At 52.3% G+C, this 18016-nt stretch overlaps 2 protein-coding genes across 3 annotated transcripts in view; one reads left to right on the forward strand and one right to left on the reverse strand.

The window, feature by feature from the left end:
* Window positions 1–5: 5 nt before the first annotated feature.
* Window positions 6–8178, forward strand: ZNF276 (zinc finger protein 276; the record flags this gene model as incomplete). Its single annotated transcript, XM_014942154.1, has 11 exons — window positions 6–81; window positions 1285–1594; window positions 1714–1766; window positions 2348–2839; window positions 4069–4147; window positions 5334–5414; window positions 5826–5936; window positions 6014–6089; window positions 6523–6640; window positions 6908–7007; window positions 7415–8178. Coding segments are annotated over 11 exons (1782 nt in total), but the record flags the coding sequence as incomplete, so codon positions are not given.
* FANCA (Fanconi anemia complementation group A) overlaps window positions 8155–18016 on the reverse strand; it is a 37400-nt gene continuing 27538 nt past the window's right edge. Inside the window, exons 31-43 of one of the 2 annotated variants that reach the window (XM_014942507.1) lie at window positions 17540–17606; window positions 17182–17348; window positions 16497–16602; window positions 15314–15373; window positions 14836–14940; window positions 14001–14113; window positions 13044–13185; window positions 11599–11661; window positions 10361–10466; window positions 9911–9986; window positions 9381–9537; window positions 8906–8998; window positions 8155–8418 (exon numbers count right to left, since the gene is read on the reverse strand). In XM_014942507.1, the coding sequence (XP_014797993.1) occupies window positions 8311–8418; window positions 8906–8998; window positions 9381–9537; window positions 9911–9986; window positions 10361–10466; window positions 11599–11661; window positions 13044–13185; window positions 14001–14113; window positions 14836–14940; window positions 15314–15373; window positions 16497–16602; window positions 17182–17348; window positions 17540–17606 (1363 nt within the window). In that variant the 3' untranslated portion in view covers window positions 8155–8310. The remainder of the gene's footprint in view (window positions 8419–8905; window positions 8999–9380; window positions 9538–9910; window positions 9987–10360; window positions 10467–11598; window positions 11662–13043; window positions 13186–14000; window positions 14114–14835; window positions 14941–15313; window positions 15374–16496; window positions 16603–17181; window positions 17349–17539; window positions 17607–18016) is intronic. The other variant, XM_014942508.1, reaches the window with a different exon arrangement.

The following is an 18016-nucleotide window of genomic DNA, read 5'->3' on the forward strand; positions in this document are numbered from 1 at the left end:
CCGAACCCCCCGCGGGGTGGGAGCCGGCGGCGGCGGCCGCCTGGACACGGCCCGCCGCCCTCAGCGGGGCCCCGGAGGCAGGTGAGGCCCGGGGCGGGCGGGGGGAAGCGGTCCCGGTGAAGCCCCGGGGGGCAGTGGGTGCGTGGGGCTGTCAGGGCCGGGTCCCGCCGCTACCGCCTCTCCCCCAGCGCCCTGGGGCTCTGTCCGGGAGCGGGGCGCCGTTCCCCGGGAGCGGGGCTCCGTGTCCCCCGGGGCCTGGTTTGCTCTTACGGGGCTTCACCCCTGACAGGGCTGGGGCTGCCGGTAAATAGCGAGGAACGGGGGAGGGCAGCAGGACGAGAGGGAGGGCGGGCGGTCGGGAGCTCGCCCTCCCTCCGCCCTCGGGGGGCTCCGGCCCCGGTGTGGGAGGCGGCCGGTAGCCCAGCTGGGGGCGGGAGATAAGTGTGGTCGCCAAACGGCTTAAAGTCGGGGCTCTTAACGACAAAGCATTGCCCTTTTTCCCCGCCTCGGGCCGTCTCCGGTGTGCGGTGGGACCTCCGGTCGCTGTGGTGTGGGCGGGGGCTGCGGGCAGGACCCTGCCCCGTCCCTATCCCCGGAGGGGTTAGGGCACGGCTGGGTGACATCAGGGCACGGCGGAGGTGGCATCGGGGAGTTTTCTGATGGTGGAGGAGATGGAGCCGTGGTCCATGGAGCAGGGATGTCAGGGGATGGGGCGGGAGAGCAGCATAAGGCAGTGAACTGGGAGCTGGAGACCTGTCTGGCGTCCTGCCCCGCTGCTCCGGGTGGGCTTTGCTCCCCGCTTCCAGCTGTGTGTGTGTGTGTGTGTCCCCACCCCAGCTCCCTGCCCCGCTCCAGGGTGGCCGAGAATCGGGGGCTGCAGGAGATGGGGTGGCTTGGGCTCGCAGCGGCTGAGGGACACGGCCGCCAGCTATAAATACTTTGGAGATAAACACTGGGGAGGGAGAAGAACTACTTAAGTCGAGGGACGGCGTTGGCAAAAGCACAAACTTGTGCGAACAAGCCCTGAGAACGCTGCAGCCGCCAGGAGGTTCCTCCACTGGGGTATTAGGGCCAGAAAGGCCGATTTTGGGGTCAGTCAGTTGCAGTGATCTGCTGGGGAGGGTCATGGGGAAGGTCTCTCTCTTCCTACCTGGCTTCTCTGTGCTTGTGCTGAAGCCAGGGCTTCGGAGGCAGCCCGGATCAGAAGGGGAACACCTTCCAGCATGCTGTGTCCTTCAGAGGGCTGTAGGATCCCAGCAGCTGTGTCCCATCCTTCCCTGGCAGGAATTGGCAGAGCCCTGAGCACCGGGTATTGTCGCCTCTGCCACGGGAAGTTCTCCTCCAGGAGCCTGCGCAATGCCTTCGGGAAGGTGCCCGTGATGGGGGAGAACTCGGAGAAGCAGCGCCGCGTGGATCAGGTCTTCTTCACCGACTTCCAGCGGCTGGTCGGCGTGGCGGTGCGGCAGGACCCCGCGCTCCCCCAGTTCGTCTGCAAGAAATGCCATGCCCAGTTCTACAAATGCCGCAGCGTCCTCCGGACGTTCATCCAGAGGGTGAACGCGTCTCCCACGGGCCACATGAAGTCGAAAGGAAAGTACGTTGTGATTCTTTTCTTTTTGGGAGTTGTTGGGAGTAGTTAAATTGCCATCTGTTGGCGTGTGGTCCCTCCGTAACCCACCCTGAGACCCCACTGTGCTGTTCTGGCTTTTGCAGGAGCGGCGCGTCCCAGGACCAGCCGGGCACGGAAGGAGGTGCCTCCTGCCTGGGTGAGTGCCTGCTCCTGGAGCTTTTTCCTTCTCTTTCTGTGATACCATCAAGAAAAGGCTGGGTTTTAGGGGTGCCGAGGAATGGCCACTCGGCAGGGTGGTTCCTGCATCCCTCGGCACAGGGACGGTGCCCGGCTCTGGCTGGTTATGGTTCCCTCTCCTCACTCCCCAGGAGGACCTTCGCTGGCACCAGCCTCCCTGAGCTGAGCTGAACAGGCGCAGGGGGGGTACGAAGAGTGGGCAGGGTGGGTTTGGGTGGCAGTGCCAGGCCTGTCCCAGCCACTGTCAGACACTGGGGGCAATTAGAAATAAACTTTCAGCTGTGAAATACACTTTTAGCTGTAACATTAATTATATTGGCAGTTGATGGCACTGCCCCTGCCCCGGCCCATCTGGGCACAGCACCTTTAGGGTGTCTCCCACCTGCCTTCTGACGCAGAAACGTGGTGCAGGAGTGGGTCCGCAGCCCTGTCCCCTCCCCGAGGTGGGGCAGGTCCCTCTCTGTCCCTCCCTGGGGCTGGCAGTGCCCTTCACTGTCCCAGGAGACTGACTCTGCGCCTGCTGCCTCTCCCTTCCGACAGTCGACCTGATCACCTCCAGCCCCCAGTGCCTGCACAGCCTGGTGACCTGGGCGCACGCGCACGCCGGGAGCTGCCCCTCGGTGCCCAGCCTGCAGAGCGTGCTCTCCTCCGAGTACTGCGGCATCATCCGCGCCGTCTGGGGCTGCGGGGACGGGCACGACTACGTCATGGATACGGATTCGGACTGTAGCACCCTGCTCGTCGACAACGCCTTGTCCGTCAAACGGGAGTGGAACAAGAGCACGGCGCAGCGCCTGACCGACAACGGGGCAGACAATGCCGAGGCTGTTTCTGCTCCCAAGCCCCAGCATGCACCAGTAAGGACAACTCCTTGCCAGCAGCCCGCAAACAAAGGGACCACATCGGTGCCACTGAACGAGGAGAATGAGCCGCCGCAGAACAGGGATTCATCTCACTCACAACTGGACAGCCCGGCCTCCTTACAGGAGAAAGCCCTGCCGCAGCCCGTGTCACCACTGAGCAGTGCCACAGGTAAGGGATTTGCCTTCTGATCTCCCCCCCAGGCCTCTGGGGAAGGGTAAAAAGCTGGAGAGCGGGCCCAGGGAGCGATGGTGGGGCTGGACCCCCTCCCTTGGGGACTGCTGGTCCCCAGGGAGGACACAGATCCCAGCTGGGGAGTGCAGCTTGCCCAGAGAATCGCCTCTGGTTGGGGATGCTCTCAAGGGGAAATGGTTTTAAATTGGAAGAAAAAAGATTCAGATTAGATATCAGGAAGAAATCTTTTACTATGAGGGTGGTGAGACACTGGAACAGGTTGCCCAGGGAAGTTGTGGATGCCCCATCCCTGGAAGTGTTCAAGGCCAGGCTGGATGGGGCTTTGGGCAACCTGGTCTGGTGGGAGGTGTCCCTGCCCATGGCAGGGGGGTTGGAACTCAATGATCTTTGAGGTCCCTTCCAACCCTAACCATTCTATGATTCTGCTCTATGATTCTATGCTGAGCCTTGCTGAAGGGAAGGGGGAGCACGGGATCAGCCAACTGCATCACAAAAAGAGCCGGTCTCCTCACCCTGTGCACTATTTCCCCTTCTGATGGAGGGGCAAGACTTGGCCGTTGCTGCTCCTGGCTGGTGAGACCCTGCTGCCTTGCTCTTGCCGGGGAACATGTGCCTGTCGAGCAGTGCAGAACAGTCACTGGTTCTCCAGCAGCACATTTGCCAGACATTTCTTTCTGCTCAATCCAAACCCTGTCCGTATTCCAGCAAGGAAGGGTTTCCCCGGCCCCACTGTGGCTGCAGGTGATGGCCAACAGCAGGAGCCCCTTCTGTCCACAAAACAAAGTTGCCGGGTGGGCTTTTTGTTGGGCTGAGTTAACGTGGGATTACTGCTGAGCTCCCCCTAAATGCCGCTTCCAGAAGAGAGGCATTAACACCGATTTTGAGTTGCAGAAGTCAGGCTGTGTTTAGCTCTGACAGCCAAGACAGATGTCCACTGCTGGAAAGCAAGTCTGTCAGTTACGGAGCAGGTGTCATGGGGGAAACCAAAAGATGCTTGTGGGAACCACAGGCTAAAGGCTCTCCTGAGCATGGGAGACAAGGCTTTTGGTCTAAATAATCATTAAGTTGTGTAGCATGTATTACCACGTGGTGTGAGTCACACTGAACGAACCTGGAGTGGTGGGTTCCTCCTCGGCAGCTCTCTCTGCTGGCTTGTTTTTTGCTGCTTTTCCTCGTAACGCACCGTGTTCTCCTTCATTCCCTAGGACAGTTGAGTGGGAAGCAGGTTCTGTCTGCAACGTCGGATGAGCGGGTAAAAGACGAGTTCAGTGACCTTTCTGAGGGGTGAGAGAAGAGTGGGTTTAAAATAGCCTTAATGTCTTCTTTGCGAGTATGAAATGACCCACCTTGGAGAGCTCTTTCTCCACCAGTGACCTGGCCCTCGGGGCCCCTTGGAACTGGCATGGGAGGTGGCAGGACAGTGGCTCTGCCGTGGCTGTGATGAAGCTCACGCCGCCAACGTGCTGAACACCCCTCCTCGCCACCTCTGCTGCAGGGGAGGGAGGGGGTTTGCACACGCGCGTGCTCTCTGTGTTTGTTGGCTGCTTCCAGCAAACCTGGTCCTGTTTCATTGCCTCCCTCTGCTCTGGGAAAGGAACCGTGCAAGGGGGAGGTTTGCTTGGGTCTGGGTGTCGCTGCTCCAGCCTCGGAGCAATTCACCTTGGCTGCTGCTGCGGGGATGGGGATGCAGAAGAGCAGTGGGAAGGGAGAAATCACCCCCTTTGCTCACAGGGGGAACGACTGAATGGGAAGGGGCGTGGGAGGGACACTGGCAGCTTAGTAGTCTTTACGATCAAAGAATTGGCTAAGTCCTTCAAACGTAGGTATTTAAAGTGAGGCTTGTAAATAACTGATAACTGAGTCCAGTCATTCTGAGTCTAAAGTACCAAGTGGCCGAGTACTGACTTATTTCAGTGTGTCAGCTAAATCTGCCAGCTGTCACATTAAAAGGTGTCACAACAATTTATTGCCTGTTTCCTGCCTTCAGAATGAATTGCTTCTCGTATGGCTTAAGGCTTAAAAGAAGGCAAAAGAAAAAGCAAAACCTATCTGGCTGCTACGTGTGAGGAAATACGGAATGACGTGCAGCTTAATTAACCCGCGCCAGACAATTGTATTACATTTGTGATCTCCAAAATTACCTCTCCTAGCGTAGAGAGCGGTGGCAACGTCCCTCAACAATGAATAGATCTTTTCAGTAACAGCCGTTTTTTGTTCTCCTGACAGTGGTTCAATTATTCTTACGGAGATTCTAGTCCTGAAAGGACCCGATTTTGCTATTTGCTGTGTTTGCTTGGGGAGATGATGCCGGGGGAGGAGGAGGACACGTGGAGCGTTGGCTGCCGCGCTGTGGGGGAGACGGATGCGCTGGGAGCGAAGAACACGAGTTGCTGCTGCTGCTGCTGCAGACGCGGGTGCTGCAGTCCCAGCCCGCTGCCGTGTCAGTAACGGGCACCTTCTCTCTCTCAAGGGACTTCCTGAGTGACGATGAAAATGAGAAGAGAAACGTGCAATCTTCAGATGACTCCTTCGAGCCTTACCCCGAAAAGAAGTAAGGGGCTCGCGGTGCGGTTGGCAGAGCTCTCTGTGGATGAGGGGGAGGGCTGGTGCCCACCTCCCCTCTGCTTGTGCCGGGCTGGACTCAGCTGGGCCAACACCATCGCTTTCCTTTACGGCCTGTTTCCCTCTGCATCCCTGCCTGGGGCTCGCAGCGCTGCCCCCAGCACCCCTGTTCCCCGAGCTCCCTCCCCATTAGGTTGAAGCTGTTCGTTTTCCCCTGGCCCAGCTAATTACCGTAGCTCAGCTCACGTGGACTTGATGTACACGTGCTCCTGCTTTGCCAGGTCAAGCGTCAGGCTCAGCCGTCACACCGGGCGTCGCGCTCGGGGACCATTAGGTGGGAGGACTGAAACCAACATGGGAATATTAAACCCCTCTCCTTCTCCCTTGCTCCTTCTCGAAGGGTTTCTAGCAAGAAAAGCGACAGCAAAGACGCAAAGAAGGCGGAAGAGCCCAAAATAAGGAAGAAGCCGGGGCCTAAGCCAGGCTGGAAAAAAAAAATCAAATGTGAAAGGTAACGAGGAGGAGGCGGGGGCCGGGCAGCACCCCCGTGCCCGGCACGCTGGCTGACAGCTGGCCTCTGCTTTGCAGGGAGGAGCTGCCCACCATTTACAAGTGTCCTTACCAGGGATGCACGGCTGTCTACAGAGGGGCGGATGGCATGAAGGTGAGTTGGGGTCCCAGACCGATAGCTTCGAGTGTTACAGAGCAGCTTCCCTATGAGGAGAGGATCTGTGGCAGGTTTAAGTCACTGCCCAGCTCTGCAGGAGGCAGCAAGTGCCTGAACGAAGCAGTCGCAGGCCTTTTTCTGTGCTCCCTAAAAGCAAAAGGAGCTGCTCTGGCTCCACGTGCTCCTGCTGTTCTGGAAATCTGCCGCTGGCTCGGCAGCAGCCCTTGGAACAAGCTTTGCTGTGTCCTGTGAAAGCCCCTGCTGCCAGGGAGAGATTTGGATGCAAATCTCTGGTTTTTCCCAGTGTGCAGTGTGAGCCTGCCAAGATGGGGGTCTCGTTTATTGGGGGATCCCCCTTTTCCACCGGGGAGAATGCAGCCCTGATTGCCACTAGATGATCAATGGTAGAATTTCTGTCCTTTCTTCACAGAAACACATCAAGGAGCACCATGAGGAGGTTCGGGAGAGGCCCTGTCCTCATCCTGGCTGCAACAAGGTGTTCATGATTGACCGGTACCTGCAGCGTCACGTGAAGCTCATTCACACAGGTGTGTCCCAGCCGGCTCTACTCACGACGGGTGTTACAAACACCCAAGGATTCGCTGCACAAAGCTTGTAGGTGCCGTGGCAAGATTGTGTGTGGGGTGTAGAACTGTTTGCCTTGCCTGTAAACGTGTAACAAGCCATCACGCGGGGGATGTGAGGCAGGGGGAGGAATTCAGACTCCACCAGTGAGCGTGGGCAGCTGTGTGGATGCATTTCATGTACTAAGAAAATGAGCAGAATGGATGACTCTCTCCTTATTTCCATTGCAGAGGTACGTAATTATATCTGTGATGAATGTGGGCAGACCTTTAAGCAACGCAAACACCTCTCGGTCCATCAGATGCGGCACTCGGGAGCAAAGCCCCTCCAGTAAGTGCACACCAACCATCCGTTTGTAGCTAAGAGAGGGGACGGTGAGGTTCTGCTGAGCTCTCACGATTGCTGTCCTTAGCCCAGAGTAAGTCCATGCCTGTAGCTGGCAGTGTCCTGGCTGAATCACTTCAAATGTTCATCCACGATGCGTGCTCCAGAGCTTTCTGTTGCTGAGCAAGTCTTACGTCTCCTTCTACTCCTGTTCAGTGTTCAGCCACCAGCGCTGAGCTGCAGGCCTGAGGAGGAGAATTGTGTTGCTTGACCAAGGTAGTTGTAGGAGGTGCTGTGAGCAAGCAGCTCTTAGGCTGTGGTTGTCTTCTCGTGGGCTTACTCTGTGTGACAAAGAGCAAATGCCACAGCTGTGGCCTTAGGTTCAGCCCTTAAGCCCCTGCTTTGCCTTGCAGGTGTGAAATCTGTGGTTTCCAGTGCAGACAGCGAGCGTCGCTCAAGTACCACATGACCAAACACAAAGCTGAGACGGAGCTGGAGTTTGCCTGTGACCAGTGTGGGAAACGCTTTGAGAAGGCCCATAACCTTAACGTCCACATGTCCATGGTGCACCCTCTGACCCAGACTCAGGACAAAGCCAAGCCACTGGAGCCAGAGCCCATTCTCCTCTTAAATACTTCAGGGACTTCAGAAAGCCAGGCAGTAAAGCCAGAAGTGACTGCACAGCAGGAGCCCACCTGAGGGGGGACGGGGACGCTTTCCCAGTCCAGCCCTGTAGAAACCATATGGCAGAAGTGGAGATTTTTAATCTACGTTTTAGTCTCCCAAAGAACTCAGTGGAATTAGCTTCAGCTTGCGCAGAAAAAGCTTGTTATCATGCTGTGATTCTCCATGCTCACGTCTGATTCAGCAGTGTTGTACTAAGAGTCTGTCTAATCCCAGGGGAAGGGATGTTTGGCAGCGCCCCTTCCTGGTCCCCCCCTTCTCCCCACGCACACAGTTGTAGAAACAGAGTTGGCCACAACTGTTCCCCACCCGCACAAGTGCTGCCTGTACCAAAGTGCCCTCAGGTGGCTGTAAGGGTACACAGGACAGTGGGAACAACTTTAAGCAGACATTTTGTTTTGAAAAAGAAAAACAAACAAAAAAAAAAGATTATGATTCCCAAAGCGAGTCTAAACTGAAAAAAAAAAAATTTGTAACCTACTTTTTATTGTAACAAGAGCTTCATGGTTATGCTTGTAATAAATTATTTACAAAGTAATTTGAAAGAAAAGGCGCTGGTGAGAGAGGTAGCACCTTATCTGTGGTGAGGATGTCCTGCTCAGCCTGCTGTGCTGGTACCTGTCCCTCAGAACAGGACCAGGTCTTCGTCCAGCTCCATGGATGTGGTGGGACTTGAGAAGTGCAGGAGGGTGGCTCTCAGCTCTGGGTCAAGTTCTTCACAGGAGGCCAGTAGCTGGGGAGAGGGCAAACAGCCAGGGTTAGACCTGCTCATGCTGCCACAAAGCGAGTTACAGCAACGCTGCATTGTTTTGCTGTTTCTCAGCAAAGCAGAGGTAGAGGAGAGGGGGAAGCTGCTGCCGACTCACACAGAAATAATAAAGAGTCTCCTGGCTGACAACAAAATGCTTGTGGGAAGCTTCCAGCACCTGCCATTTAGCTGTGCTGGATATTTCCCCCAAGACCAAGCATTAAGCACGTGGTGGGAGCGAGATTGCACGAGGGCAGCGTTTAATGTTGCTGAGAAAGATGGAGAGGGAGGACGTGGCTATAGCACTGATTGAGCAGCAGGTGTCCTCCACCCCTCCCAAATGTCTCACAGAAATGCAGCCTGCGTCGGGTTGAGCAGCACCAGTACAGGATCAGCTCCCCGGGAAAGGCTACAGAAACGGCACTCCCAGCTCTCACATATTGGGGGAAGAGGAAAAAAAATCTGCACTCACCGGTTGTATGTTTCCAAAGCTTTGGACAGGGCATCGCGGGATGGCACCAAGCAGGAACCGCCGGGCCGTGAAGATCACCTCCAAGGGATCCCCCTGGAGGACACAGAGAAGAGACATGGCTGATCAAGACCAAGCACAATGTCACTTATCAGCTCTTCAAAAGTGAACCAGGAACCCCTACCCAGCACCTAGGGGCTATTCACAGGTTACACAGATCACTCGATCCGTGACTACATCCACCCCCAGGTCCTGTGGAAGAGCAGGGAGGCAGCTCAGGTTTCCAGCAGCAGCAGGACAGCAGCACCAGCAGCTTCTCAGCCCCAGGGTGCGAGTGAGCTGACTGCCCACAAAGGCAGCCACACATGCTACCTCTGCTTCTACAGCAAAGAGGGCTACTGGAAGTGGCAGGGGAAGGGATAAAGAATAGGATTCACAGTTACAAGAGGGAAAAAAAGAGACATGGAGGTTCACTCACGTGCTCTGTGGAGTCTGGGCTTTGCCCCATCTGTTCAGGCTGTGGCAGGTCTTTCCCTTCCACAAAGAGCCGAAGCAGCTGGATGTACAAATCGAGCGCCACGTAGAAGAAGGTTTGCTCCCTGGTGAGCAGCTCGTGGTGAAAGCAGGGGGTGAGGCTAGAGGAGGTCACACACCGTGCCTGGTTAGCACTGGTTCCATGGTAGACTCAAACACAGAAAGACACAAAGCAAACACAGCTGGTGCTCTTGCCACTGTCCCGTTGTGTGCAGGGCCACCCTGCTGCAGGAGGGCGGCCAGGGACACCCCTGTTTGGAGCACAAAGCTGAAGGGAAACTTGTAGCAAAAGACATGGGGCTTATTAAACTGCAACCCTGCCATGATGAAGTATCCTCTCCTGCACAGCTAAGGCAAGGGCTCAGCTCACCCACAGGCCAGCAGTAGTTACCTCTGCACCAGCTGCTGTACCTGCAAACCATCAGCCACATCCCCCTCAGGAACACCTCCCTTCTGAGCCCAGCAGGACATTACCTGTAGAATGCAACAGGCAAGAGCTGGACGTGACGGTCTGAGGCTGCGCTGCGCAGGACACAGTATTTTCTGGAATCTGCAACAGCCAGAGAGAAGCACTAAGCATCTTGAGTGGTCCTCACGCCACCTTCCATACTTCTACAGCAGCACAGGGCCTGCAGTTTCTTTCCAGCCCACAATAAACATTAGTGCTTGGGTGTGGGGACCCTGTGAGGCTTTTTTTTCCAGAGGGAACAGTACTGAGTCTCAGTTGTTCCTGATCATCAGCTGGGTCACCATACTGCAGGGTAGAAGCAGAATGTTCTCAGCTTTTACTCAAGTATTTTTTGTGCTGCATACAAAGGGCCATCAGTTCCTTCTTACAGACACTCTCATTAATTAAAGAGATGGGATGTGCCTGTCCAGCACTGAACCTCGCCTTCCCACCCCTTGGAGGCAGGACTCGCTCACCTTTCTCTGCTGAATGGAAGAGAAGTGGCCAGGACATGCCCCTGTCTTCCAGGCATTGCAAGATCTCCAGGGACCATTCCAGAGACGTCTGAAAATCCACTCCTTCCTGCAAGTCAGAAAGGACAGGTCTAGTTCTAGTTCTAGGTCATAGGCTTTAGTTGCATCAAAACAGAAAGGAACCCCCTCATGAGACTGTACATGAAGTGCTCTGTTAAAGGACCTTTAGCCCAAGGCCTTCCCCTCTCCTGGGAATCAGGCACGGGGTAACGCGGTGCCTTCGTCACCAAACCAGGCCACGACAGGGCTCAGTTGAGAGTGATTTGTGGGAGAGGGAGAAGTGGTCTCAATGAGCAACCTGTTCCTTCCCAGCAGTGCTCAGCACAGAAGCCACCGCACGTCCTGCACCGAAGCTCCCTACAGCAGGTTTTTTCCCCCCCTCTAACCTTTCCAGTGACAGTACGTCTTGGGATTGGTTTGAGTTGTGGGTTTGGTTTTTTTTTTTTGCATTACTCATTTTACTTGGAACAACCTCCCAGATCTCTTTGCTCAAGATGTTTCTTTCCTCAACGACTCTTCCTCCGTGCTCTCCCAAAGACAGACTACGAGACCAGATGATTATTTTGAACTTGAATCTGCTCCCCCGATCCCATCTGTTGGGTGACTACACAAACGGCTGCACTTCAAAGCTGAGAAGGCAGCAAAGGGACAGAAACGAGCATTCACAGACGGGAGGTGGCTTAGGGCAGACAGCTGCTGGAAGAAACTTGTCATCTTTGCTCCTTCATTTAATAGCATTAAATCATCTGGAAACCAATGCTCCTCCGTGTTGGGGACCTCTTCTCCTGTGAAATAATATGAACGTTTCCAGCCTTGGGGAAGAACATCATTTAACAAATGTGAAATGCTACACAAAAGCCAAGCGTGAGATATGAGGTTCCTGCACTACCTGGGAGGTGTAAATTCTGAACAGGGAACTGAAAATAGTAAGTCATTCAGGAAGAGAAATAAAAGCTGCCACAGTGAAAGGGGAGATAACGTCAGTTAGAGGGAAATACAGGTTTAATCTGATAGGAACAGAAGGGCTTTCAGTGGGCTCTGTCTGGGATGTTGCTGATCCCTTCCTTCTGGCAGAACAAGCTACCAGCCTTCACAGTACCAGTACAAAGCATTTTTAGGCAGCAAACCAAGCAGATCAGACACGTTTAGTGTCATGAGAATTCCCTCGGGGCTGAATTTACCTTTGGTGCTATTTTTGCTGAGATGAGATCCATGAGTGAGAAGAACAGCAGAGAAACAAGAAGCTGCAAGGAAAAGAGACTGCCTGTTAGTTTTATCTGCGGTGGCGACTCAGAACTTGCACTTTTGCAATCAGGAAATAACATTTCACCGAGTACGTTCCCAGGATGGACCTGGATGAACTGTACTACTGTTCCTTCCAGGTGAAGGCAGTGGGTTTGTAGAAGACAGTGCAGCCTGGCATCCCTCACTGCTTCTCAGGGTAAATTCCACACTGAAGTCACTGTTCTCAAAGCAAGATCATCAGATGACAACTTCTCCCAAATACAGGGAAAATACAGGGAAAACTGAGTGAGCTACCACAGGTGTAAACCTGGAGGAGAGCTAATGTTGGTCCACAGCCAGCATGCCACCAGCAGATGCTGTGCAGCCTCCCATCTCAGCAAGTGCATCATAATCCTGCCCCGCCATACACTTGCTATCACACTTCTGGATCCCTACCACATCCCTTCCTGGCGTCCTCCTCCTGTCTCAAGGCAGATTTTTGAGGTGAAAGCCGCTGTTACTCCATCTGTACTAAATGCTCATATCAACTCAGTGACCCCGGTTTCTAAGTAGCAGCTTTTGGCTCTAGACCAGTATAAACAGTGGAGGAATCAATCCCGTAACAAGAGGAGCCGCTACCGTAACTGCTGCCCGGAGCAATAAAACTTAAAGACTAAATAGTAAGGCACAAGTTCCGCTTCAACACTATTTACTGTGAACGTCTCAGCACAGGGACACTCCCCACACTGAGCTCTGGTCCCGACTGTTCCCTGGAAGACCAACAGACAGAACTGCCGGGCAGGAGCTCGGCTTCCGCCTCAGCAGGGCCCTTCAGAGAATTCCCATGCACGGAGGGCACTGAGCATGGCGAAATGGAAGAGGCATTTCCTGGAACAGACTTGGTAAAACCCTCAGGAGGTCTGTTCCTGGGATTCCCAGCACATCTTCCCAGAGCCCTTAAAATGCCCGCATTCCTGGCTGTTTCACAAACTTCCTGCATCTCCTTAACCTCCCAGCCAATTGCCCGAGCTAAAATTCACAAGGACCGCTCTTTTATCAGAGACAGGCGATCCTAGCGTGCCATGGACTGAGCTCTCAATCTCTGCAGCGCTCTCTCCAGCTTCAGTTTTTAAAGCAGCCATTTAATAATCCTCCCTGACTTCACAGAGGAGCCAGTATCTGAGTTAAAAGTTTAAGTTTGGAACAACTTTGCCTCTAGGACAAGTATTTAGCAACTGGTAATTTACAGCTACGCTTTATCTACGAGCCACCAGCAAGATTTCGCAACAGGGTTGACCAGGGATACAGCTGTATCTCAGGACAACCGTTTCTCAGTTAAAGACATTCTGCTTCCAGTTTTCAAGTGTGGGGAACAGCAGACATTTAAAATGCATCCTCTTGCCTGCTCTTTGTCGGCCCCCAGCCTCTTCAGTGCGTTTCTCTCTCGGCCACGCGGCAGTTGCTGTTGAACAGTGCAATGGAGGAAGGCAGCTGACATCCAAGGAGGGCCAGAGGGAGGGAAAACCACTCCTGAAGAAAGGAAGCTAGAAAACAAAACCAGCATGTCATGGTTTTGGAGGAAGAAAAGGAAAAAAAATTCACAGCAGTGAATGAGGAGGAAATCAGGGGCTTGGGCAAAGGGTGTAACTTTGTGACTGGGACCAGGAAAAAAAATAAATTATTCTCTCCATTTTTTTTTCCCTGCAGTTGGATGCTACATGGAGACAGTTTAAAAAAAAAATAAAGTCTAGAAACAGACAGCAGCATTCCCAAATCTCTTTTATTAGACGTTGGACAGGTAGTTAACTCTACAGTCTACTACAGGAGCATGGGATTATTACCTGTAATAACCTACAAGGAGATTCTTATACTAAATGCCCAGTTTTTGGAGAAAAGTTGCAGGACGCTGAACAAGACAGTGTAACAACAGGTAAAGAAGGAAGCATACAACAGAGAAGCAGTCAGTAGCTTCAGGAGACCAGAGATTCACCAAATCCGGGGAGCAAAGGGTGCGGCAGCTCGAGTGAATGACTCAACACTGTGCTAAAGGCTATTTCCAGTGTTTGTCTAACCAGGACTGCCTTCCAGTCTCCTCTAAAAAGATTCTCTTTTCCTTATGGTGAAACACTCTGACCCATATTACAGAGAAGGCCAGACTAAATAATTACAATGACCCATTTTGAGTTTGAACTCTGCAAAGGAATCTGTATATAGCTGTCCTACAAGCCTCAGTCCACATTAGCATTTCATACTGCCTGCTGAAAGCCAGCCTGCCTCATGGAACAGGCCTCCTGGGCGCTGATCCCTCAAAAAGCAGGTTCTCCTGCCTGCAGATCCACGCTCGGTTCCTCACACACACCTGGTAGCCGAGGACTGCCATTCCCTCAGTCTTTCCAGTTCTTCTGCAAGTGGAGTCCCAAAGAGTCTCTTCCACTGAGAGCAAAGTACTGGCTCCAGCCTCAGCCACCAGAGCTAGGAAGAAAGATGGAAACCAGCAGCGTTAGTGGTGGTGTAGTTAGAATGCATACCTGCCTGCAGACAACTACTATCTCAGCCAGGTACTCAGAGAAAGGGTTTTTCTTCCCCCCTTAATGAAAAAGTCCAAGTTGTACATACACAGATAATAAACATGAGAATTTCCACATTCTGGAAATGCGAAGAGGCTCATTTGTGACCGTGTTCAGACCACGGTGCCCTAAAACCCCTCTAGCAGGACCTCTGCTCTGCTCCCTCTATACAGGAGCTCAAAACTCAGCTGTTCCACAAACGGGATGCACGTGCTTATCACATGCAACAAGAACATGTAACCCCATGTAAAACAGCACATGAAGAGTTAGGCACAGGAGAAAAAAAAAATCTGTGCTTTATGGACTTTTTGGTGGTTTGGCATGTAACAACCAGCCCCCCTGCCATAGCGCATCTGAAATCAAGAGAACCCCCCCAGGGGGGGTTTCTTTTATCACTCTTAAACAGCTTCTGTTCTGCTTCTGTAGTGACGCTCCAAAAACAAGGCTGGGTGCCCAGCTCTGGGCATGTAGCAATATCAAGGGTAATAAACACTGCAATTTTCCAAAGGCATTAAGAATTACTGCCCTCACACTTCACAGTTTACAGTAAATGAAGTTTAAAACAAACACTCTGAACCGATGCTGAATTTTCATCTAGCACTCTAAAGAAAAAATATGAGCAGTTACCGCTGCAGAGAAGAGCAGAATGGGACATTTGGTTTGACATGCTGTTAGAACATCATTGACCCCTTCTGCTGATTCCTCACAGTCCAAGCTGGCACTAAGCAGGCCCTGGAAGAGGATAAATTACAAGATGACAACACACATATGTCCTTGCTGCTTTGTAGTACCTCACCAAGCCATGTGTAAACTAATCCAAGATAACTGTAGGGGTCAGCATGGCTCAGCAAAAGAAGCGTGTGCCCAACAGCTTCTCCTTCCCCCGCCGGCTTTGCTGCATTGTATTAAAATTCACCTCTCCCACTGCTTCCTCCTGGTACTTCACTCTCCTGAATTACTGCTGCTCTTTTTGGAATTTACACCCAGGATTCTCAGAACAAGGGTACAAGTGGCACATCTCTTTGCTATGAATAGCATATAGTCAGGCATCCTGGTAAAGAAAGATATATTCTGGCTAGATCAGAGTGACAAAAGCAGCAGTTACCCTGAAGAAGTGAGCGGTGATGTCGTAGGAGAGCGCGTACCCTCTGGAACACACGTTCTTCTACGGGAAGACAAGGAGAGAAAAAAAAAAAAAATCATTCCTTCCCTTTTGAATTATGGTTTTGGGTTTTTTTGGGTGCCTGGCACAACAGGACTCAGCACAAAATCATCCTGCAGGATCCTGAGTATCAGTTCAGAACACAGAAACTTGGTTTCTATATAAAGCCACAGCACTGCCTCAGTGGTCCTTTACAGTCCCAGCACTGGAGAGCACATCAGGCAGCGCTGCTCGCCACGTGTTGGGGACGGCAGAGGCAGTTTGATGAACAGCCCTGGAATGAATGGAGGTTTCTGGCTGTGCAGGAGGGCTTGGAAAGGCCATCAGTCAGGATGAATAAGTAGAAACCATAACTGTCCTCAGAGCACAGAACAGTGCTCTGGGGGACCTGCAAGTCAAACAATCTGCCCCGGGAAGCTGCAGGGGTGTTTCTGAATGTTTCCTAGTGTACATAACACAGGAGGATGAGCAGAATCTCACTCTACACACAGAAAATTAGTTTAATGCCCTGATATAACAGAGAAATTGGAGAAGAGCTCACACTCAGTCCCCTACTTCCAGGCCTCTATAGGAACATTGCAGGTTTTTCTCTAACCTGCTGTCAACAAATGAAGAAAAGGTGGCACAGGACGTAGCCCCACAAGAGACACTCCCAAGGCTGCTGCATGTGTGTGTACCAGAGACATAAATGTAATCAACAACACAACTGGAAAGAACACTCCTACTGCTCCAGAACCGGCCAAGCCATTACCTGGCTACTCTGATCGCCCCGTGGTGACTTTACCCCTGGACTGTGCACACCCAGCTCCTGCCACTGACATGCTGACCACCTCCACCCCAGTTTTGCCTACACTATTTCCCAAGGATTCTCTCTCAGTAGCATAAAATGCCACCACAATTCTCAGTGAATGAACCTAAATGTCATCCTACAGCAGACAGTGCTGAGGGGGCAGAGCTAGGGGTTGGAAAGTCTCAAGCACAACGAGTTGAACCTCCCTACACTCTGATATAAGCTAAATTTGTCTCAAGTTTGGCTGCATTTTAACTCCTGTCCTAAACCCAAGTTTAAGCCCCTTATCTAGAGCATTTACCAACAAGAAATTACCATTTGGCAAATGACACCTACCAGCTCTGAGTTTACAAAACGAAAAAAGTCTTCACAGTCCAACACTGTTTTCTTTCCTTTTTGACACGTCATGATCAGAGCGGATGCAGGGAGCCCCACCAGAATCCTTCAGCAGGGAGGAATAAAAGCAAAATTTAGGTTACCATCAAGAACTCAGACTCCACGGTCTCAGGGCACGTGCCTTTGATATTCAGGGGAGTTTGGGAGTATGTCACGTGTGAGGGATTTCTAATGCATTGACAGAAACTGCACCAGGAATTTTTCCAGTTACCCAGAAAAGAACCTGCATTTCAATGAGATACACGCACCACCAAGATACTATCAATGGCTCAAAAATGGAAATGCACACCTAGATTTACAGCAGCAAACAGAGTAATTTAACAACGGTTAACACAAATGGTGGCATTAAGAGTGTCACTGGCTGTAAACAGAGTCTGTGAAGATGCATAGTCTTTGAAATACAGTCTACTGGCAGGGTCAACTCGTAGCCCAAGGTGGCACGCCGAAACACAGCTAAGTCATGTGGGTATCAGGGAATAAATCTCTCTTGCACCATCACATTTAATGTCATTTTCACTTGCTGTGGAATCACAGGGGAGGCCACCCAGCTGGCAGGTACACACCGTAATTACTCTGAAGAGCAGTTTTGTTCAAGGTATTCCCAGCCATCCAGACCCACATTTACCTCCTGTGCAGCAGCAGCTCCTGCTGCCTCCACAACTGCTCGCCCAAAGCGGAGCCGGTTTTTCTGTCTTTCAGCCTTTCCTGCAGAATTTCAAACAGGAAGTGTCTCTGGGCATCCACGCAGCCAGAAAGCAGCTTTCGCCTACAGCGCAGCTCCAGTACCATCTCCTAAACAAGGAGAGGGTCAGGGGGAGGAAAACAGTGTTTGTCAGGGCTACACACTCTCTCTCAATCTCCGTGCCACTGCTTGCATCTGAGACCTGAATGTCAGCCTTGCATACACGGAGGTATTGGAAAATACATTGACTGGTCAAAGTCAAGGATTGAACGTACTGCTACACATCAAAGTCTGAAATCACCTGCAGCTTGCAGAGAATATCAGGATTGACCGACGTCTTCGATTGGCCACAGCTACCCAGGTCCAACCTGAAATTAAGAGACACAGCAGGTAACTAACCCTGTTAGCCCAGGAGGGTAATGAAATTCAAATAAAGCCAAATGGCTTCAGATGAACATAAAGCTTTAACATTAATGTTCCTTAAATAAGCTGGAGGTGAGACAGCAACTCTCTTCTAACCCTCCCTCCTCATTTTCCAGCTTCAGCCACTTCCTCAGGGGCACTGATGCTTGTCTGGCCAAACAAATCTGAATACAAATTCAACTTAAAGACAGACAGACAAGGGACTATCTGTGACTTCAGCCCCAGACCTCTGTCACCTAAAGCAAGACTCTTATGCAAAGACCAGTGAGTCATGTGGAGCCACCTCCCAGCTTTCACCGCCAGCCAGACCTGTGAGAAGGGAATCACTTCTCACAGGGGCCAAGCTCACAACTCC

This window comes from Calidris pugnax, unplaced genomic scaffold, assembly GCF_001431845.1.
Source record: "Calidris pugnax isolate Ruff unplaced genomic scaffold, ASM143184v1 scaffold28, whole genome shotgun sequence".
In the NCBI taxonomy this organism is placed as follows: domain Eukaryota; kingdom Metazoa; phylum Chordata; class Aves; order Charadriiformes; family Scolopacidae; genus Calidris; species Calidris pugnax.